The 23,906-nt window shown below is 40.4% G+C and overlaps 1 protein-coding gene across 1 annotated transcript in view; it reads left to right on the top strand.

The window, feature by feature from the left end:
- The first annotated feature begins 750 nt into the window (after positions 1 to 750).
- Positions 751 to 23,906, top strand: part of LOC108571563 (head-specific guanylate cyclase) — a 77,684-nt gene continuing 54,528 nt past the window's right edge. Inside the window, exons 1-2 of the mRNA XM_017933632.1 lie at positions 751 to 812; positions 2,092 to 2,341. Coding sequence (XP_017789121.1) covers positions 2,108 to 2,341 — 234 coding nt within the window. The 5' untranslated portion in view covers positions 751 to 812; positions 2,092 to 2,107. The remainder of the gene's footprint in view (positions 813 to 2,091; positions 2,342 to 23,906) is intronic.

Here is a 23,906-nt window from a genome sequence, read left to right as displayed (position 1 = left end):
TCGGTAGGTCGAGAGGGGCTGAAAATTCGCGCAGGCGTTTCCACCACCGTCCATCGTGGCGCCTCGACGCTCCTCGCGAACCCTCTCGACGCCACCCCTCTGCCAACCAACCGCCATCCCCTTGGCGTTGCGCACCCCTTGCCGATGAAACGACGACTCGGCGCTGCTCGTTGCGCCTCGGTCAATCCGCGACTAGTATGGCGCTACGCGCTCCGACACGCCACCGTACGTAGAGCGTGCTCGTCAATCGACGGCCGATCGTGCAACGCGATTACGCGGCGAGGAAACGGAACGCGCGCGAACACCACCGTTCTTCAGACTGGTAACGCTAGGCAAACTCGGATAGACCGAGTACACCTTGTGTCTTTCGACTGAGAAACGTGCTCTGCGTGGAAGAAAACGTAGGGAAACCTTGGTATCTAGGCTTCGAAGAAGTGTGTACACCCTAGAGTCGCCGAGCGACAGAGATAGATAGAGAGTAAGTTAGGGGTAGTTAGGATGTAACCGCGTGCTGTTAACCGCCGCTGCTGACGAGATCGCAGAGAACGCCGGGCGGTAAGTGCTGATTGCGTTTGTGGCCACAGGGACTGCGATAAGCGCGCGGGTAATAAGTGAAATGATAGCGTCGTTAACCACGGTGGTCACCTGGTGCAACACGAGGCCGGAGGCCAGGTGTTTCGCCTGGTATCAACTCTAGGCGGACGACGACGATGCGAGAGGATCGGCTGATACGAGGACCAGGTTGGACAGAGAGGAGTACACGAATGCACACGGTGTGCCTGTAAAACGGGACGAGGAGGAGGGAACAAGTGGTGAGAAAGAGGGAGGAGGAGAACGAGGGGGAGAGGAGTAGATGGTGTCAACTGCACAGCTGATCGCGGATAAACATCGTCGCTTCGCGATTTTAGCTTTGCAAATTTTCTTCTCTTCCTTCTAGTGGAAGAGTATAGAGGCTTGTTTGCTTCGTCGGCGACGGATCACCTGCGTTCGTTTTTTGAGCGGTAGCCTGATGCGTTCTTAGAGTATACGAATTTGCGTGGCCGGCGGAAGGGTTGAGAGGTTGCTGAACCTCAGACTGTTTGAAATTTGGAGTCTTCTGCAATCTCGCGGTCGACGAACCTCGCAATTTTCACAGAGATCAGGCCATCATCGCGAATAGTATCACACTCACACAGAATTCAGTCAACGTACAAATCGCGCGCGAATGGTACTTTCAATCAACAGACCCTCACACACGAGCAAACATTAGGGTACCACGAATTAGTCTAATGCAACTGTAAGACAATCAGTGTCTGTCACTGGACTCTAAATTTAGCCTACTGACGCGTTAGAATAGTATCACACATTCAACGCACACTCACGAGCAAACATTAGGGTACCACGAATTAGTCTAATGCAACTGTAAGACAATCAGTGTCTGTCACTGGACTCTAAATTTAGCCTACTGACGCGTTAAAATAGTATCACACATTCAACGCACACTTGCGTTCTTCGGTTCACTCGCACAGAATTAAGTCAAGGAACAAATCGCGCGCGAGCAGCAAACATTAGAGTACCACGAATCAACTGTAAAGTAACTAAACAGTGTCTGTCACTAAAATAGACTTAGAATTTAGCGTACTAACGCGTTTCACCTTAGGTCACGAGCAAATCGAAAGTTTGACGATGTTGAATAAGGACGTTAATCGTCCTAAAAGGTTAGCTCTCTTAAACTGTCTCCATTTTTCGAGCTCGGAGACGGTAGGATCACACGTTTAACATTAAATCACGCGCGAATAGTACATTCAATCAACAAACCCTCACACACGAGCAAACATGAAAGTACCACGAATTAGTCTAATTCAACAGTAAGGTAACTTAAACAGTGTCTCTCACTGGACTCGAAATTTCGCGGACAGAGCTAGAATTTAGCGTACTAACGCGTTTCACCTTAGGTCACGAGCAAATCGAAAGTTTGACGATGTTGAATAAGGACGTTAATCGTCCTAAAAGTTAGGTCTCTCAAACAGTCTCCATTTTTCGAACCGAACCTTCGACGATCGAAGGATCGTTCACGCGACAGAATTCTCGTGACGGAAGGTCCGTTCGAAGGTTCACCGACAACAACATGGCATGTCCTTTCTCACGGGACCTCCTGAAGGCGAGCTGCGACGAGCAGCCGGAGGACAACAGTCGTCCGAGAATCGGGCGATTAAGGAGAGACGACGGCAGCAAGTCGAGGCAATCCTCGTTCGAAGTCACCTCGTTGCTGATGAGAGAAGAGAACGAAGACGTCGAGGACACTCAGACGTTGAACCTGAAGCATCTCAGGGCTGCTGTACTCGTGCTGACCAATCCATCGGTAACGTGTCCTTATTTACCATACTAACTTTACGTTCTCATAAAAATTATAAGATTAAACATAAATATCGTTGCAATTTGTTCTTCTGGTCAGCGAGAGCTGAACGGGGGAAAACAGAGGCTTTGAAGGATGTTGGAACGCGGGAACGAAGTTTCGAGATCGGGTTTGGGTCAGGGGGAATTTATGCGACTTCCTTCTTTCCCCAGGAGTTTCTCGTCTTTCGATCAATTTTTCATAAAACTCGGCGAATTCAATTTTCCCAGCGCTTCTTTTCTTCCGCTCGCGGGGCCGCGCGCAATTACTGCCACGAAGACGCGCCGATCGTTGGATCGAAGGTGTTGTCGAAGCATGTTTACCAGTCGCAGGTACGCGATTCTTGTTTCCGATAGCGGCGGCTGATTGGAACGTGAATACCTCCTGGTAAATCCACAGGGACGTAGGAGAATGTTTTTATGGATAAATGATTTTTTGTTTCGGCCGGGGGAAAAATTGAAATGAATTCTTTTTTTTTTTCGCGGTGCGAGAGTTAGGTAGAGGAATTTTTTCAATTAAATTCCTGCAGCTCTCGATTGTCGTTTTATTGGACCTTTTTTTCATTGGAACTTCCTGCCGAGTTTAATATGCGAGAAATTTCCTGGGAGATAAAAGTAATAGGATGTTAACAATTGCGGCTGTGCTTGGAGATGAACAGTTGAATTAGGTTCTAGTTTACTTTTCGTGCAATTTTCTATGGACAATTGGCTCGTATCGATGCCTTATCTTAGCATTTGTCGAAGCATTTCGGTATCGATTGTTTTCAACTGAATTTATCACGGTTCGCCTTGCGTTTCCCGTCATTTGCGACGCGAGAAGATGTACAATCGTGAAATGTTGGCGCTAGTTAACACGTTTTAAGCGGTGCTTGAACTGATATCAGGTATTATTTTCCGTTTGTGCCACTTTTCGACGTGAGTTGTACGGAAAGTTGGACTTTTAACTGGCCGAATAAAACGGATCGGGATGAAAACGTTTGTTCGAAAATTAATCAGATCGAACGTGTTTAATGTCGTTCATAAGTCAATGTTTGTGTCGCGACGCGTAATAAATATTCCGAAAGATAGCTGCCTATTTGTATTCACGTGTTTGTGCAGTAAATTTCAGAGTGAAGTGATTCTTTTTCTTTCTTGCTTGTTTTATCGCAAATGACATTTACAGCGACGATAAATCAAACAAGAAGAATCGAGTGTGCGCGATACACGTGAAATTCATTATCTACAAATTCACCATGCTGCAGAAGCAAAATTCATTAAACACGAATGATTAATTTCCATGTGTATATCAATCACCATTCAACGTCTCCCTCGATGATCTGCGTTGATCGATAAATTTGTCAGTTGGAATCTGTAAATAATCCCGCAAGAACGATAAAACGGAGGTTTTTCTTCTCTGCGTTCGTTTGTGTAACGAAAATTCTCCGGGAAGATAAAATTTCTCGCGTTAAAGGTATTTTATATTCTACGTTGGATTCTCTGTGATATTTATTAATTAGTTTATGGTCAAATAAAATTTACATTAGTTGCTCCAAAGTGGCAAATGTGGTTTCATATTGGTTCTCCTTTGTGTTATTATTTTTATGAAAAATTGTATTGAAAAAATGGAAATTGCGTTTAAAATTTCTGGCGACAATCTTTCGCTCTTTCTACTGTTCCATTCTGAACTTCATACAGTGACCGAAAAAAGTATTCATACACCCTGTAAAATGGAATAACTTTTTTAAAATTGGGCCAAACGACTTGAGTGTTTTTAAGAAGTTAGAAAGATTGTATCTGTAAAGATTTTATCTGAGCTCGTAATGAAAATTTAAAAAACACGTTTTGTAGATCTATGTCAATTATACACACGCTGAAAATTTCGTTGAAATCGGTGGATGGAGAAACAAGCGACAGGCATCGAAAGATGTAAGAATCTGCAGATTTATTGTAGTTCTGAAACAAGCGACAGGCATCGAAAGATGTAAGAATCTGCAGATTTATTGCAGTTCTAGGCCGAAAGTTGTGAAATAGTGCGATTTTCACAATCTTTAACCGATTTCGATGAAATTTTCAGCGTGTGTATAATTGACATAGATCTACAAAACGTATTTTTTAAATTTGCATTACGAGTTCAGATAAAAAAGTTGTAAAAACGGCCTTCGCTATTTTCTTCACGATTCCGACTAATTGCAGTTTTTTCAAAAAAATTTGGACACGTCATCTAGTAAACTAATCTTTCTAACTTCTCAAAAGAACTCAAGTCGTTTGGCCCAATTTTAAAAAAGTTATTCCATTTTATATGGTGTATGAATACTTTTTTCGGTCACTGTAGGTTCCTCAACTTTTTACATTTGAAAATATCCCTTGAGACATGTTTTAAAGAAAAAACCTATCTTTCGGAAAAGTTTTCATCTTAAACTTACTGCATGCATGACGAAAAGGAAACACGAAAATTTGAATAACTAAATTTGATGTTTCTTGATCCTTTCAAACCTAGAAATTCTAGAAATTCTTCGTCGTAAGCTTGTCGCATGCACATAGAAGACTCAAAAAATACGAAGAACCAAATCTCAATTTTTGGTACCCTCGAAAGATTTAAAAATGCTTAAAGAGGTAAATTTTAGATTCTTTGAATTCTTGAAACCTCCAAAAATTCTATATCGTAAGCTTATTATACACACATAAAAGATGCAAAAAGTATGAAGAACAAAATCTTAATTATTTCTACCCTTGAAAGCTCCAAAAATTCTTAATTCTAAGTCTATAGCACACACCCAAAGAAAGCAATAAGTCCGAAGAACGAAATTTCAATTTTTCCTATCCTTCGAAGCTCCAAAAATTCTTTATCGTAAGCTTGTTATGCACACATGAAAAACGTGAAAAATATAAAGAACCAAATTTCAATTTTTTCTCTACCCTTGAAAACTCGAAATTTTCTCGATCCCAAGTCTATATCACAGACGCAAAAGAGCGCAATAAATCCAAAGAACCAAATTTCTATTTTTCCTACTCTTGAAAACTCGAAATTTTCTCGATCCCAAGTCTATATCACAGACGCAAAAAAGCACAAAAAATCCAAAGAATCAAATTTCAATTGTTCGTACACCTGAAAACTCCAAAAATTCTTTAAAAAATAAATTTTAGATTCTTCGAATCCTTGAAACCTCCAAGTATTCTTGATCCCAAGTTTATATCACAGACGCAAAAAAGCACAAAAAATCCAAAGAATCAAATTTCAATTGTTCGTACACCTGAAAACTCCAAAAATTCTTTAAAAAATAAATTTTAGATTCTTCGAATCCTTGAAACCTCCAAAAATTCTTGATCCCAAGTTTACAGTATTTGCAAAAATACGCAACAAATCCAAGGAACCAAATTTCAATTTTTTCTCTACCCTTGAAAACTCGAAATTTTCTCGATCCTAAGTCTATATCACAGACGCAAAAGAGCGCAATAAATCCAAAGAATCAAATGTCAATTACTCGAAATTTTCTCGATCCCAAGTCTATATCACAGACGCAAAAGAGCGCAATAAATCCAAAGAATCAAATGTCAATTTTTCCTACCCTGAGAACTTAAAATATTCTCGATCCAAAGTTTACAACACACGCAAGGAAATACAATAAATCGAAAGAAGGAAATTTCAATTTTTCCCACCCTCGAAAACCAAAAATTCTCGATCCAAAGTCTACATCGCACTCAAAGAACCACGATAAATCCAAATGCCCAAGTATCAATTTTTCCGCCACTCTGGACCTCCTCTAACCGCATCGTCGTTCCCCATTCGCGATCAGAAAGAGAAATGGCCGAACTTGTACCATATTTCGTATTCACAGGATCATCTGGTCTCGCGATACCAGTAAACCGCGCATTGAACATTTCGTCCCGTGTAACCGTTTCGTTATTAAACGCGATAAGATCGTCTCGGGATCGTTCCCGAAGAAATACGAGCAACGTACCCCGCTTGTAATACAAATTAGAATTCTTCCTCGCCGGGAATTGGGTCGGAAATGTGCAATAAACGTGTATGCACAGGGTTCGTTCTTCCCTGTTTTGCCGCACGTCGCAAAACCTCCTTCCAAGTTTCTTCGTCGCGCGACCAACCACGAGCGGCGTCGATTAATCGCGCTTATGGGAACAACTCCGGCAAATCTTTTCCCCAGCAATCCCGGGAAAAAGAAAACCAACGAATGATCGACGACCAGCACAGGCGCGTCGACGTGTTTCTCCGTCGAGTTAATTTCGAATTCGTTCGATTTTTCGTGGAAACCGGAACGAAGGTTTTGCCACTGAACGCAACAGTGGCAAATTGTTAGCTTCAATTTTGTATTATTGCGAGAATTATATTTCGGTTCCTCGAATTGATTTTTAATTGAACTAGTTTCATTGTTTGTTCGTTCGCGCAACCGTGTGAGTCATTGTTTCGAAGCGAGTGTGATTTTTAAGTGAGATGGTAATTTAGATTACTTTTTTTCAATTTAGTCAAAAATTGAGGAAAATGCGATTCGCTATTTAGTATTAGAATAACAGCAGTTGAATGCAGTACATTTTTCCTTTTTCTATTTTTAGGTATACTATACAAAGAACATCAAATTAGAATGATTAATGGGAAATGAATTTTGGTATGTGTCCTTAAAAAATGTACTAATTTTTCCTTGTCTCTCCAAGGTGGCAAGAGTGTAAATTTTTCAAAAGGATAAAATCTTTTATGGACACTCTGTATAATTGCTTCTTTGTCTCAAGAAAAGTCGCTATGCACTTAGACAAAAGCATCTAAATAATCTGCGCAATTTAACGAAATCTAAAATCCCTCATTTCGACGAGTTTCGTTGTCCCAGCCTTAAAAGCTAGCTTCGTTCAATCCTGCTATCTCTCTTCAATAAAGAACCGTTGATTCGCATAATTGTGAGTCATCGTTCACCTCTCCAACGTCTCCATTTTGTTCTCATTCCGGCAACCATAATATCTCTAACATTGATTGCATCTCGTTGAATAATCTCTCCGTTAATTTCATATCTTCCAAGATTCTCATGAATTTTCACTCCGCTATTATCCTTCCACTCTACCGACCGAAATTAAGTAACAGTCGTAGACAACATAACCTCAAAACGTCCCGAAACCCTCGTTTCTTCCAACGCAGAATCACGTAAATACAAAAAATTCAGTAATTTCTTCGTTAATTTCATATTTTCCAAGATTCTCATGAATTTTCACTCCGCTATTATCCTTCCACTCTACCGACCGAAATTAAGTAACAGTCGCAGGCAACGTAACCTCGAAACGTCCCGAAACCCTCGTTTCTTCCAACGCAGAACCACGTAAACACAAAAAGTTCTGTCTATCAGCGAGCTAAAAAGATGGAAGAAAACCTCTTGAACAGCGTTCCTCTGTGACTCTTCTCGAAGATTCCTCGATCCTTGTTAACGATCCAAAGAACAAACGTTCTCCGTGTCTAAGGATTCGCTGAAGAAGCTGCGAGTTTCTAACGAGGACGTCGTTTCAATTCCATCTGCGAGAAGAAGTGAAAAAGAAAGGATCATCGTGTCGTAAAGCCTGCGCGTTTCTTCCTTCACCCCCTTTCTGCTTGTGTCATGAAACTCCCATTAGGCGCGTCAATGGAGAACGAGGATCGATTCGTCGTCGTTCGTGAAAATCTCGAATAATGCCAGGCAACGTTTAACATTCTCGGAACGACACTCTCGGCTCGTCTCTGTTTAGTTAACCACGGACGAAGAGAAAATGTGTGCGTGTGTGAGTTGACGAGTAATATGAATTTCAAATTAGAAGCCTGCCGTTTGCTAAAATCGCGCATATTGCCCGATACGTTTCAGGTACAACCACTTAATTCGAATTTGATACCGGCAACTTTGCTCGTCCCTCTATCTCCATACCGAGTGTCCGACAAGTTTTCGCGACCAACCGCGCCGGAATTCATATTCATGCTCTTGCTGTCTTCTACTCTTCGTCGCTGTCACGAAAACCTCGAGTAATAGTATTTAAGATGGGGAAGTTGGACGAAAGAAGTCACGCTCGTGTTTCTGTGATCGAGAAAAATTTCGAGATTTTTCGTATTTTTCGTGGTGTTAGGGGGGTGTAATGGGAAATGTCGGATTTAAATTTCACTGTCGACATAGATTCGTCGAGAGTAAGTTAAGGAGAATTGTATAAAGTTTAAGGTAGCACGAAGAGACTCAGAATTGAGGTTATGAGAGCAATAGTGGCCTAACCTACAATTTTGGGGTATTGACATTTCAGTAAACCTCTTTGTATACCGCAGAACTTTAACTTACAGTGGTTTGAGTAATTTTTGAAGAGTATTCAAGTGATGGCATTTTTTTATATCTTAAAACGTCGATAATTTCGTTAATTGTAATCTATAAACAATCTTTTTGAGGTTAGGTCTTCATTGCGCTCGTAACCTCAATTTTTCAGCACTGAATTAACCACTCGAGTGATCAATTTGGGAATAATTAGAGATCCTACGTTTCGTATTAATGCAATTGATTGTGAAACTGATAAATGAAAATTTTAACGATAAATGATAATTGTGATAAATGACATTTTTGAATTTGTATATTTTCTAAGCTAGATCCTGACGTTATTGGAAATTAGACCAGCGTTTCTGGGTTGCTATGCCGGTGAAAATAATTAGCAGATGGCTTCTAATTTAGGCGACTTTATTTCTTGGCGAAGCGTCCGATATTTTAATAAAGGGATCAACCTGCTGCTTTCTCTGCCGCTGCACGGATCTACTTTTTCCTTTCGCGTGTGTTCGTTCACAGTGGTTCAGTATGGATGTGATGCAGGTTTTCAAGTTGTTATGTAAATGGAAATGTAAAAGAAAGGCGTGGAATTACGACGATGAATAGGATTGTCGCTTGATGTTGCACGCTGTGATTCGACCAATGAGAAGGGTTGCAGACAGATTGTTGCTTAGTTCCGATTAGACGTCTCGAATTGAAGAATTCGTAAGTGAACTAATTATTTTCGTCCTCTTTGTTCCACTTCGTAAACGAAGTTAGGAAACTGTATTAATTTTTGGGAAAAGAGTGGAACAAAATTTCTTTCTTGAGATGCGTGCAAAGTTTGCGACAGTGCAAGTATACACGTGCATGTAGATCAAGAAAGTGGTAACTAGGCAAGTTAAGGGAATAACTTGGCAAACGGAATTTCGAAAGTTAGGGAAGCTTCACTCGGGTCAAGATTTAACCGAGAATTGAAGAAAATCGTGGACAAGAAGTTTAACGATAGATATGAAATTCCAGAGAAAAATTGAAAAAAAAACAAGCTTAAAAAAAAGTATTAAAATCAAATCATTTTTGATAAGCAGATATTCACACAATCTTCCAATATTACTTCTCTCATTTTTCACACTTCCTTTTAATTTAACAATAGATACAAAATTCCAGAGCAAAATTTAAAAAGCAGCTTCACTAAATTATTAAAATTAAATAATTTTTGGTAACCAGACATTCAGACTTCCGAAAATTGGGGAAACTTCACTCTGGTCAAGATTTAGCCAAGAATTGAAGAAAATTGCGAATAAGAAGTTTAATGATAAATACAAAATTCCAGAGAAAAATGAAAAAAAAACAAGCTTTAATAAAATACTAAAATCAAATCATTTTTGATAAGCAGATATTCACACTATCTGTCAATCTTCTTTCTCTCATTTTTCACACTTCCTTTCAGTTTAATGATAAATACAAAATTCCAGAGAAAAATTAAAAAAAAAAACAAGCTTCACTAAATTATTAAAATTAAATAATTTTTGGTAACCAGACATTCAGACTTCCGAAAATTGGGGAAACTTCACTCTGGTCAAGATTTAGCCAAGAATTGAAGAAAATTGTGAATAAGAAGTTTAATGATAAATACAAAATTCCAGAGAAAAATGAAAAAAAAACAAGCTTTAATAAAATACTAAAACCAAATCATTTTTGATAAATAGATATTCGCACAATCTTCCAACCCTCCTTCTCCCTTCCTTCACACCTCCTTTCACGTTTATCTACACCTCTCGAACCCGATCACCGTACTTAAAAGACAGCCATTCATCGAATCCTCTCTTTCACGATCCAAGGAATCTTTCACTAACCGCCAGCCGTTTAACACTATACCTAACCAAAGAACACTATATACGCATACACCTCGTAACAGTTAACTCGACAATTTCACCAAAAGATTCTCAAAGGCGGCTCTCGAAAAAGGGTGCAATATTACGCGTGTACTCTCGCTTCCCAGATTTGCCAAGCGTCGTATAATCTATCACCGCCCGTTTCGACGAAGCGTTCACCTCGTGGAGAAACGAAGTTCAAAGAAAATCCAATCGAAGGGAACGAAACTGATTGTCGTTGAACGACGCGATTCATAGGCGTAACCTGTTGAGTCGACGACACTTCATTGGCATAAACATGGATGGGAGTCGATCCTTGGCCTTCGTCTCTGATATAATACATTTCAATTTCCTCCCCCTCTCGCGCTTGTTTAATCGAACAGATGATACAGCTTTGTGTGGACGCTGCGGCACGAGGAGCCCTGGGGTTGCGGCCTGTTCTCAGTGGAACCACCGCAGCCTCGAAGTAACTGCTCCAAGTAACTGTGGATCGATGCACGTCATAATTGCATCGTGATTCAGCTGGAATCGTGTCCATTAGTCAATTGGTTCGTTCACGTTTACCTTTGGCCAGTTTCGCCACTTGTCGAAACGTTTTTGATGAGAGACATTGCGATGTTTGTCGATGGTGTTTCTACTGTGTGGTCGATGTTAAATCGTGCACGGAAATTGGGTCGTTTTTGTAGAAAATCGAGATAAGGATACGGTAGGATTCCCTATAAGGCGGGGAATATAGTAAAAATTAAGTCAAATTTAATTGAACCAAAATTACGAAATTACAAATTCAGGATTTGCGTTTTCCTTTTCTTGTTTTCGAGGCAGAAGCAATTCTCTGATCGCGTTATTCGGGGTTACACCGACATCATTTTTGGGTCAAATTCAATTAACCGAAAATTACAAAATTACAAACTCGGAATTTGTAGTTTCCTCGTTTTTTGTTTTCAATCGCGTTATACAGGAGCAGTAGCAATTTTTTTATCGCGTTATTCGGGGTTCCGCCCATCTCGCTTTTTGGGTCAAACTTAATTAACCCAAAATTACAAATTCAGAATTTGTATTTTCCTTATTTTTTGTTTTGGTCGCGTTATATGAAGGCAGTAGCAATTTTTTCATCGCGTTATACGGAGTGTTTACCGAAATCGCTTTTTGGGTCGAACTCAATCAACCCAAAATTAGAAAATTACAAATATAGAATTTGTACATTCTTACTATACCCTCTTTTTAGGTATCAATAGGTCGCACGAATTGATACTTTTTCATATCACTGAATAATAAACAATTAGAGTGAACGACGAAAAACTAAGAATGTTCGAAAAGATCAAGGGGCAAAAAAAAGAAAAAAGAAAATTTGTCGATGCTTCTTATCTTCCTCTCCTTCACAGTCCCTTTATGCGAAACCCATTTTTTATCTACAGGAGCAACGCGATCACTTCATCTTGTCGTGCGCAGCACACGGTGGCAAAAATATTGTCCAGACACATATTGCATTTCAATACCGGTCCCTCTTTATGTAAATGCACCACACCGTTTAAAGTATGAATTCCAAGCTTCGATGCAATCTCCCCCGACAGTGAATTCCAGATTTTCTTCTCGATATCTGGTTACTCTAACGCTATCAATCTTCCTCAAACAATCTTCTTGAATACCCCTTTTCAAGACTACTATATTCCACAAACAGTCAATGCAACATGGACATCCATAATGCATTCAAATGTACAGCCGATGGAAGAAATACGGTGGGATCGGTTTCTGATAGGAACTGAATCAATGCTAAGACACTTTATTTTTCAATCTTTGAACAATCACGAATTTTCCTTATTTTATTGGAACTGAATCTAAGGCACTTTCTATTTTGAACATTTTTGTCACGAATTTTCCTTGAAAACCTTCCAAATTTGATCCCCGAGGATTCTACTGTGCGTTATCCGTGGATACGTAGAATTGCAATTATCTGCCAAGTAGAGAGCTAAAAAATGATAAAAGTCTAATTGCGAAGGAAAACTTGCAAAAAATTATCGACGAAAGTCGAATTCTATAGCTGAAGGATTAAAGAATTGCCAGAAATATGGCAGAAAATGATCAATTCGAATGGAATTTGCCTTAATTGAAAATTATTATCTACAACCCAGTGCATAGAATTCACACGAGAAAATTTGAAAATCTGAGCAAACTGAACTTGTCTCTTCGCTATATTTCTTCCTCCGACTGTACACTTGTGATCTTCGTTACACCATATCAAGAAATTGAAAGAGCACGTCAAAATGCACCACTTTTACAAATCAACGAAACTATTATCGTTCAATCTCTGCTCCACACCAACAAACAAAATTCTTACATTCGTCCAAACAGAATCAATCACCAAAAATCGACAAAAACGCAGATACTCGGCCCACAAACTTTTCACATCACCGTCGACTGATATCCAGTGGACAAAACCCGATCGTGTTTTATTAGCCGTAAATTAGTCACGGAATCGTAAAGTTTACACGGAGGGAATTGGAATGGCCGTATCCCGACCGCTATCAGACGTTCAATCGGCGAAACTTTCAAATTTCCCCCCGGAAACGTGATTCGGCCGGTTGTTACCTTCTCCTACAGGCGGTTTATTAACTTTTTCCCAGTCTCGCTCCACGCGGACACGAACGCATTTCCGGACAACGCTCGCGCGCTGTTTCACGGCAAACAGCCTCTGGAAACACGAAACACCTACATATGTCCAGGGTTTTAATTTCACTCGGGGCAAATAACGTGGAAGTTTTTAATCGCGAGAAACGAACGATTCGCGAACAGGGTTCAATATTATCGTTTCGACACGGTTCGGTTTTAACAGCTCCACCGCCGCCGCTTCGCTCTCTCTGTCTCGTTCGGCTTATTGAGTTTGTTCGAGGCGAGCTATATTGCGCGAATGGTGTACCGGGAAATATATTAACGAATTTTCGGGGAGGATATTGGAATACGCAGTCGGTTTCCTTATTTTGAACGACGTGCGAATTGTATGCGAGCGCGCTGGATGTACAGTCGAGGAGAGAAATACGTGGACATAGCTTTTTTTTGAAATTAGATCAAACAGCTTGAGATTTTTTGAGTATGCTGGAAGGATTAGTTTGCTAGATGACGTGCAAAAGAAATTTGGAAAAAATTGGAATTTGTCGGAAGCTCGCTTTTTACAACTTTTTTTTTATCTGAGCTCGTAATGAAAATTTGAAAAATGGGGAGGATACTGGAATACGCAGTCGGTCGATGTCGGTTTGTTTATTTTAAACGACGTGCGAATTACACTACCGGCCGAAAGTTTCGAATCACCCGCTAATTTACGGTAAAATTGAATCTGCTGCTAACTTTTTATAGATTTGAAATTGATGTTGCGGAGATCTAGTATTTTACCTTATTTCGATTGATTTGAACGAGGAAAAATTGGTTAAAATATTCTTAAAATTGCTAACTTTACTCTGGAAATTTTTGTATAGCTTGTAATGCACAGTGATTCCAAACATTTGGCCGGTAGTGTATATTCGAGCGCGCTGGATGTACAGTCGAAGAGAGAAATACGTGGACATAGCTTTTTTTCAAAATTGGGCCAAACGACTTGAATTTTTTTGAGAAGTTAGGATCAGTATACTAGATTAGTCTAGAAAAAATTTGGAGAAAATTGCAATTTGTGGGAATCGCGAAGAAAATGGCGAAGGTCGCTTTTTGCAACTTTTTTGCCTGAGCTCGTGATGAAAATTGAAAAAATACCTACTGTAGATTTGTGTCAATTGTACACGTGCAGAAAATTTCATGGAAATCGGTGGACGGAGAAACAAGCGGCAGGCATCGAAAAATGTACGAACTGACGGAAAAGTCGTGAAATAGTGCGATTTTCAATGTTAACCGATTACGATGAAATTTGCAGTAAGCGCATAATTGGCATAGATCTACAAAACGTATTTATTAAATTTTCATTACAAACTCAGATAAAAAAGTTGTAAACAGTGACCTTCACAATTTTCTGCGCTTTTTCCACAAGTTGCAATTTTTTCCAAATTTTTCCTACACTAATCTAGTATACTGATGCTAACTTCTCAAAAGAATTCAAGTGGTTTGGCCCAATTTTGAAAAAGTTGCTCCATTTTGAAGAGTGTCCACATATCTCTGTCCTCGACTGTACATAATAATTTCGTAGAAAATGCACTTTTCAATCGTTTCCCAAGATTCACGCTCCTGCGGAAGGAAAATGTGTTAAACACAGTATACCGTGCATTTATTATACCGAAAAAATGTTCATTTTCACGGCGGATTTGTATATTTGCGATGAAAGAATTTGAATGAAAAATCGTCTTTTCTCGGTTTTGTTTAATCCAACGGTGCTCCGGGTATAGAAAAGAGGATTAATTGAACGCATAACTGATCCAAATTTAATTTTCTAGTCACGTTTATCAGATAATTAGTGCAATAGTTAAGTTAGCTGGATCGGTGACAAATTTCTTCTCCTAGAAACCGATATCGAATCGTTTAAACTGCAATTAACTCGTCGAATTAGAAAAAACAGTCACCGTCACGCTGAAAGCAAGGTGAAAATTCAGCTGAAGAGGTAGAATCTTATTTCTGGAAATTACAAGGGAAAAGAAATCAGCCACTCGGGTTGCCAGATAGAAATTCGAATCGAGGTTTCTTGCTCGTCGAACGACAGCTTTGGAAATTGAAACGTTCACAAAGAAACCGTTACACGAACCATTCGACCTTTTGCAATTTTACAAAAATAATAAATTTCTTCTCATCTGTTTCGTACAATTACGACGATTTTTCTACAGGTTTGACAGTGTGTAACACTTCGACGAGGGAATAATTCAAAGCAGAACAATCGTGCTCTTTACATTTATACTTGCAGCAACACTCTCGCTTTCGCCGGTCCCTTTAAACGCTCGCTCGAAAAACTCTTCACGCCCTCTCTGCTCGCCATTGTTGCACTCCGCTGTTCTCACAACGCACTGACCGCCCTTAAAAAGCACCCTCACCTGCACGCGGACACACCTGTGTACGTGTAATCACGCTCGAAGGGGGAGTTTGAAAATTCAGAAAAATTTGAAACTTTGAGGAGGAGTAGTTGTAGCAAAGCTGCCAACGAGAGCATTTTTTTTTGTTTCGGTAATGAAACGGTGCTGGGGGTGAAAACACTTTGTTGAAGAAATTGCGAGGTTCGTTTCGTGAATATTCAGTAAATCGTAAAAGATGTGGAGAAAAAGTTTCGTTCAAAGTTGTGTAATTTTTTATATTCTGCATTTTGTGGTTGTAAGAAATTTTTTAGAGAGAAAAGTGGCGAAGGTAAATTATGAAAAAATAAAACAACGTGTGTTGAAAATACTTTAGCATCATAATATACGAAATATGAAACACACAATTTTGAATTTAACTTTTTCCCCATATTTTCGTTTTTCTTTCGTATCTTTTCCATATTTACCACATTTTCTTTCTTACCTTTTCCATATTTTCTTCTCTTTCCTTTTCTTTCTTATCTTTCTCCATATTTGCTTCTTCGAGGGAGTGTTTTCTCCCCCAGGACAGTTTCGTCTCCCAAATAAAAAAATGATCTCGTTACTTTCGCCATTTTTCGCCATTCTCCGAAGTTTCAAATTCTTTTTCGAATCAATCCGATCGCCTAACTTCCCTTCTCAGTCGATCTCGAAGCACATCGCTCAAATCTTTATTCCCCGAACGTTTCACCAGTTCACGCTCGAAAAACCTTTTCACGGTTTAGATTGATAGCTGATCTTTGACACGGAAACTCGCCAAAAAGCACTCTTTCAAATTCACACATGCTTTTCCACACATCTACACCCGTGTACACACTTTATTCCCACCGAATAGACGGTACAATGGTATTACTCGGCCCAGAAAGGATGTGCGGTTAGGTTGATCGAAAAAAATTCCTGCACTCTTCGGAAACTCTTAGATACGATCAAGGGGAATGCAATTTTCGAGCACTCGAAGAAACTTCGGAGGACGCGGTGAGAAAAAAAAAAGAAGAGAAAAAATTCTCGAGTATCCTCGAGATGATCCTCGGGAAGTTTCGATCAGGATAAACTCGGAGAACCTCGCACCGGAAGTGGATTCAACAACAAGAATTCGTGGACCAAGTAGATCGACTACCTTCTTTATTCCAACATTCGAATATCGAGCTTTATCCCCGTTGTGTATTCCATTGGGTCGATCTGGAGATACTGAAAATTGAAGATAAAATATGGAGAAGAAAAGAATTCCAAAATTGTTAACAATTTAAAAATCGATCTCCACGTTGATTATGTTAATTTCTGGAAATCCTGGAATTTGATAAATCGGGTAAATCCTAACTTTTGAAATACCCCTTAAATTTCACTAACATTGCCAAATTTTAGTCCAAAATTTGAAGAGCATTCTTCATTTCTTCCCTGGAATTGGATAAATCCTTGGAAATATCCCTAAAATTTCCCGAGCATTGCCAAATTTTAGTTCAGAATTTCAAGCGTTTCTTGCACCCTTTTCCCTTTTCGTTTCGTTCAACTAACTCACAATTATTATAATTTTCATACGCTCATTTTCGAAAGCTCTCCAATTAATACAGAGTGTACCAGCCAGCTTTCTCATCTAAAATATTTCGCGGGAGAGTTCCCTGTCATTTGCAGCCTAATTCCGAGCACATGGCCCAACCCTCATTATAATCGCCATAATTTACCTCCGATCGAACAGAAAAATCTCCAAAGCGACGTCGTCATCTTGGAAAAGGGATATCGATCACGCTGCATTTATTTCAGCTTTGTGAAAATTGTTCGAAGAGAGAGGGAGAGAGCGAGAGAGATGTAGGATTATCGAGCGACGTTTTAAAGAGGAACTGGGGGCTCGGAGAGTAGGTTGCTTCGGTCGAAAAGGGTCGAGAGCAATTAACCTAGGAAGTGGCGCGGTCGACGAGATATTATTTTTGCGCTCCCCCGGTTCCACTTTTAATTTCATCGCGGCAGAAAACCGTCGTATTCTTTTCCACTTTGACGTTTAATTCGCCGGATTTACGGCGCGTTAATTCAATCATGGCCCTCTCGCTTTGCCGAAAAAATTACGACGATCCTCTCTCAATCTCTCTCTCTCTCTCTCTCTTCGGGCCAGAGTCGACGAGAAACCGAACCTCGTTATTCAGCGACATTTTCCTCTCTCGCTCATTTCTCTTCTTCTCGTTTTTCCTTCGTCCGAGCGATACGCTCCGTCGTCCAGCGTGTCGTTCTTAACGATAAAATATTAAGTTCGCCAGAGGGGAGAAGTTTTACGGCTTTCTTTGTACCTTTGTCTTACCGATAATAAAGGGGGAAAGGATTCAAGTTGGAGCAGTAGGTTCTCCTCCTCCTCTGCCCCATTTTTGGAGTTTTCGTCGCGCGGACCAGGGACAGAAGACGCTTTGTCTTCAAAATTTTTTTAATGAAATCTCGCGGAATTTTATGTGACTGAACTGGTCTCTTTATGGTATTCCGCCGTGCACGCTGCTGGAAAATATCAGAACGAGTTTTTCGGGGCCACGAGGAGAAGTCTGAGAAATGGGAATGATGTTATTATACGCTTCTTTGTGGCGGAGAATACGGTTTTGAGGATGGTAATTTACGCGGGAATATTTTTCCAATGATATTAAGCTTGAACGGGGGATTTCTGTGTTGAACTTTCAATAAGCTTTCTGTTGTGATGGAATACGGATCGTTACTGTCAAGATTGACGCATCTGCAGAACAAAAGTAGAAATGGAAAACTAAATTTCCTTCGGCGAGTTGAACTTCGTAATTTTTCCAAAAGTTTACGGAAGTTGAAACGGAAGCAGAAATGAATTCCGCATCCGGAAACTTGACAGAAAGGGAAACAAAAAAATTATACGATTCGTGGCCAACACCGATCTCGTGGAAAAATGTTCGTGCAATTTTTACCTGACCTAAAATTATACAGGTACTGTAGGAGAGACGCTTGTATGCTGTTTCATATTTTATTACGAGTGGACTGGGCCGGCGACTAGGAGCAAACACGGGAAGAAAGCGATGCCCCTGTCGCAGCGTTTATCGTGCGATTCCCGCGAGAGCGGGGCGTGTTAAAAATTAACGAAAGTCGCGGGAGAGAGAGAAGAAAAGAGGAAGAAAGGAAGAGAGAGAAGAAGAGAAAGAAGAGTGTTGTGTGTAACGACAGAGCGGAGGGAAAAGGAGAGGAAAGAAGAGAAAGACAGACAGAGGAAGAAAAGAAGAGAAGGGAATGTTACACAAGAGAGATGGAGACACCAGACCAAGAAGAAGAAGAAGAGAAAAGAAAGAGAAGAGAATGTTACACATAACGACAGAACGGAGAGAAAAGCAGAGAAAGAGAGAGAGAGAGAGGGACAGATCAACAGAGAAGAAGAAGAAAAGAGGAAGAAATAAGAAGAGAGAAGAGAACGCTCCACACAACAACAGAGCAAAGCGAAAAGAAGGTAAATAAACAGACAGACAAAGAAGAAGAAGAAGAAGAAGAAGAGAGTGTCACGACAGACGGAGAAGAAGAAGAGAAGAATAACAACAGAGCAAAACGCAACGCGACGGTCTGCGATGCTGAATTTTCCACTCGTTCCTCGACGCTGCTGCTTTGTGCGCAGCTAGGAAGCTCTCGTAAACGGGAATTAAGCGGATTACGCCGCCTAATCCCGAAAGCGCGGCAAATTAAACCGAGTAGCTTTTACATTGCCTACTTAAGTTCTCCCCGGGCTGCTTCGGCCGCGTAATCGCTAATGGCCGCCGGATGCGCGTGCAATCGGAAGCGAGCTTCCTATACCGCCGCCCGTACCTTCAACGCGCCAGAGGAATTTCGCGCTAACATATTACACATTTTGGTACGCCGATGTGTTGTTCAATTCAATCGCGGAATTTCTATAGTCTGAGTCACTTAGCGAACCTCCCTATGTGCAACCTAGTTTTACAGGTAATTCTGTTTTCATGGTTAAGTTTTAGGACGTTTATACGGGGGCGTGTTAAGGACGGACAATGAAATTTTCCCCGGTGTACTTTACGGTCTCGCTGAAGCAAACGGTGTTATGTAAATATCGGCTCGTAAAAGTTTTATTAAACCGTCACGGTTTATACGACCGTCCAATATTGTAATTCTCTTCCAGCAAGATTAGTGTTAACCCTTTTCGATCCTTATTTAGCTCAGACATGGGTGCTCAGTTAGCCTCGATTAATTTTCACCGAACAGGCACTAATACTACAATGCAAAAATAAAAATACAAAATCGATACCCATTTTTTCACTTTGCAAATATTTTTACTTATTTAACACGATAATATGTGCTTTCGTTGTACGCAGAAATTATATTTTGTATCTTTCCATCGTGTGATTTAGTGCTTTGATGGATGGCTCAGAGCAGACTTACTACTGCAAAGTATGTTTCTTTCAGAGAAAGACAGTTGAGAATCTGGAGACAAGACCAAATAGGATCGATAGTTGTTCGGTACAATTTCCTACCGTCGTATATCTTCAAGTGTCAAATTCATCCTGGAAGTAGGTACCACGTATTACCGGACACCTTATAGACTCTGATAGCACAGGGCAGCTTTGTCCAAACTAAGCTTCGAGCTTAGTTGCCCTCACTGCGTGTTCGTTATCCTCGGTATAGAACATTGGATGCAACGTTATAAGTGAGAAGTATGTGTTAGCGAACGTGATTACATGGTGAGAATGTGTTGATGGCTCGTAGGAGGAGGCAAAGCCTCCTAAAGGTCTCCACCTGTGGACAGCGTTGGTGTAAGGTGTAACGTGCAATTTGGACGGAAATTCACAACTGAATTTCGTAGGAAGAGGTAATTCGAAAGAGTTCTCGGTAATGCCTACTTTAACCAATTTTCTTTCATAGAAATCGTTAACCGAAGCTTGCAAGAATTGTCAGAGGTTGTGCACAGGTATACTATTTTCAAGAATATAAACAATCATAATGATTTTTGGGACGCTGAAGAATGGTTGAATACATGCAATTAAATTTTGAAATTCATCAACTTCCATAAAATTGCAATCGGTATAAGCTAGTAACTTTATTTTGCACGAATTATCAGGATTGTTAGAATTATAATAATTTCTGGAACAACGAAAGAATGTTTGAACATATAGAGTTAGATATAATCTATTTCTAAATTCATCAACTTCCACAGAATTGCAACGAGTACAAGCTAGAAACTTAATTCTGAAAGAATTATCAGGATTATTCGAATTATAACGATTTTTGGGAAGCCCAAAAAATTTGAAAATATAAAGCTAGATTAAGAAACAGATATTCATCAACTTCCACAAAATTGCACGAAGTCTAAACCAGCAAAGTTCCCCAAACGATGCCTAACTCTCTCCTACAATTCAATTCCAACCGAACAATCCCGCAATGATCGATACAATTAACAATACAATCCTCCGTGAATCGCTTGCAAATCTAGAGACAGACGATACTGCTCCTTTCAGGCGAATCTCTATGACCCACAATTGCGTCGAACGGATCATCTAAATGGACGATTGATTATCAATTACAAAGGCAGCATATCCCAGACATTCGAGACCTAACAATTACCAAACACACCGTCGTTCTGATTCTAATCCATCAACGATACAGAAAAGCAATCACCTCGTTCCGTTTCACGATACAACCATAAATCCATCCATTACCCAATTCTCCACTTGATAAGTCAAACCTTGTCAGCGAAGGATGAAAAAGCTTCTTCCTCGATTCACGAGTAAAGGAATATTCATGGCCGTTTTCAATATTCAAAGGAAACAAACGTGATCGCGAAGATTACTCTCGGACGAGAGGCGATTCGTGTCTTCTGCAGTGAAGAGGAGGAGATCCAGTGGCGAAGAACTGAGGAGGCAAGAATCGGGATAGTGTTGTTTGTTTCCACAGCGGCGGTGTTGACCAAAGGATTAGAGGAAACACCGAGCTCCGGTTCGATTAATATGCAACGAATGGTTAAACAAAACTGGCTGGCGGGAGAGCCGGCCATTAACTGGGTAACCGCTGGAAGGTGGTTGGCTAGGAGATCGCCGCGTTTCGAGAATCTCTCCTATTATTCGAACCGCGATAAATCGAATTTTACGATCCATTTGACACGCATAAAAGAACGAAGCTCTGGCTCGCGAAGGATTTAACCAGCTGCTAATCATCGACCAACTCAACCGGCGACGCTTCTTTATCCTTCCGTGGAGGATTCCTCGCGAGTTCGAGGGGAACCGTCTGGCTATTTTTCGGGGGTTTAGTTCTGTCATCTGTGAAAGGACGTTTGAAAGGACGATAGGGGGAGCTTCTTAGTTTGTACACGGATTGATTCTGACGACTTGAACGGAGATTTTACGGTGTGCTTTTTGCGGGAAAACGAGTAAATGAGAACGTGAGAGGTTATTGAGATCGAGAGAGAGTTTGATGAAGATATTCGTCACTGTGCTTCTTACGTATTACAGGAATGATCCATATCTGATATTTATGATGCACACTTATTTCGATCGATTGAAATTCGATATTTCGGAAATAGTCAATTTTCTACTGTACAGTGGCCAAGGCTTTCAACACGTTCTTAACTCTAGTGCGGTGTTCGGGTCTTTTTTGACCCATCGCTTTCTAATTTTTTAAGTAACTTCTGCCGTTACCAAGTTTATACAAAAGATAAAATTTAATTAAAAATTACAAAAATATTATAAAATTAAAAAGATGAAATTATATTGAAAGTTTATTGTCTTGGTTCATATGGCGTGCTGGTAACAAGAACTGCTACACGTAGGGTCTCTGGGTCAAAAAGGACCCAGTAATCAGACGGAAGAGCACATTAGGGTTAATCGAACGAATTGCGGTTAAAAAGGTGTCTAAAATTGCTCAGAGGATTACCAAACAAATCAGTGAAGAACCCTAGATTTGAAAAACTAATAACGCTATATCTAACAATATTATATCAAAGTGAAACATTCATTTTGAACAATCCCATCGCCATCGTTCGGCAATGTATCGATCACAGTTTACACACTTCGTGCAATTTTCTATCTATACAGCTCTCGAAACACCCTGTACAGTTCACCTTATCATTCCTCGTTTCTTTTTATTATTTTTCGGGGCCAAGACGGGGGGAGAATTGAGCGCCGGTGTTATTCGGTTCGATAAGGGCGAATTTAACGCGGTCGAAGGAGCCGCGATAAATAACCTGGGCGGTGGCTGGTCGTCCGCTTCCGTTCGAGATACGAAAACGAGTTCCGACGTAGCCTTAAAATATTGTGGCCCGGGGATTTTGTGTGTGCCGCGCCGCCACAGACGCCGTCTCGACGAGGTGCAAACGGAAAACACACGCTCGATCGATAAGCCTCGCCGATCTCTGTCGCGTACACGCGGCCGTTACGGCGTTTCCGCGTGCCTCCTCGAAATAATCTGGGCGCGCGGCTTCGTGGGACGCGCTTCGTTCCGGATACCGGGGGCAACTATTGCGAGCCTGTGGAAACGTCGTGATCGATTCGGTCTGTTGTACGGAGGGCGCGAAGGAACATCCACGCCGATATTCAAATTGCCTCGTCGAATATGCTGGATTAAAGCGGAGTACACCGCGGCCCCGTTTACGGCAACAATAAGAAATATTTTAGAGGAGAGGGAGATGTCGGGGAAGCAGAATTGCCGCGATCGTGCGTGGCATCTTCGTCTCGTAGAAATTTCTTTTTTTATGAAAAAGTGAAAAATGTGAATTTTTGTGTAATTTGTTTTCTTATGAAAAATCTTCTTTTTTTTTTTTTTACCGAGTAAACGGAGAATGTGAATTTTGGTGTAATTTGTTTCGCAGAGAATTGCGTATTACTCTGAAAATTTTCTGTTTATTCCTCTTCTCCTTTGTATTTTTATACTAATGTATTGTGGGGCTTTTGGTATGAAAGAGTGAACGTGGGGAGAGAGTTGGTGTGAATGGCCTGGAAAGGAAGAACGAATGAAAGACGACGTGCGTGGCGCATTTGTTTATGTTTAGACAATAACATGGGTTGTCAAGCCGATCGCGGCGTGTGTGAGTGTGTGTGTGTGGATGCGTGTGTTGGAGAAAAAGAAGAAGAGTGTGGTGTGTGTTTTTGACGAGTGAACGAGAAGCATCGAACTGTGAATCTTAGGAGAGCGAATTACATTCTCTGTGACAAATAAAGATAATAATAGTAAACAGTACTTTTAATTTAGTACACATAAAAAGTAATCAACAAAATCCCGCAGTAGTATATTCGATTCAATTGTAGAAGTGAATATTTTATGTCAAATGACTAGTAAATTTACTATAGTTATTCTAACTTTAAATAATATAAGAATGCAATTTTTTTTTCGGGGGAGAAATGGGGAGTGGGTAGGGTGACTCTTCGGTAGCTTTCCAAGTCAAGCTGCATTCCTCGCGACTACTTTTAAGATGGGTGACCGCCAACGTTGGAAAAAGAAAAATTTATATT

The sequence above is a fragment of the Habropoda laboriosa genome, unplaced genomic scaffold (genome assembly GCF_001263275.1).
Source record: "Habropoda laboriosa isolate 0110345459 unplaced genomic scaffold, ASM126327v1 scaffold40, whole genome shotgun sequence".
Lineage (NCBI taxonomy): Eukaryota > Metazoa > Arthropoda > Insecta > Hymenoptera > Apidae > Habropoda > Habropoda laboriosa.
Note: the sequence above shows the minus strand (reverse complement) of the source record. Positions and strands in the feature narration are given on the sequence as shown.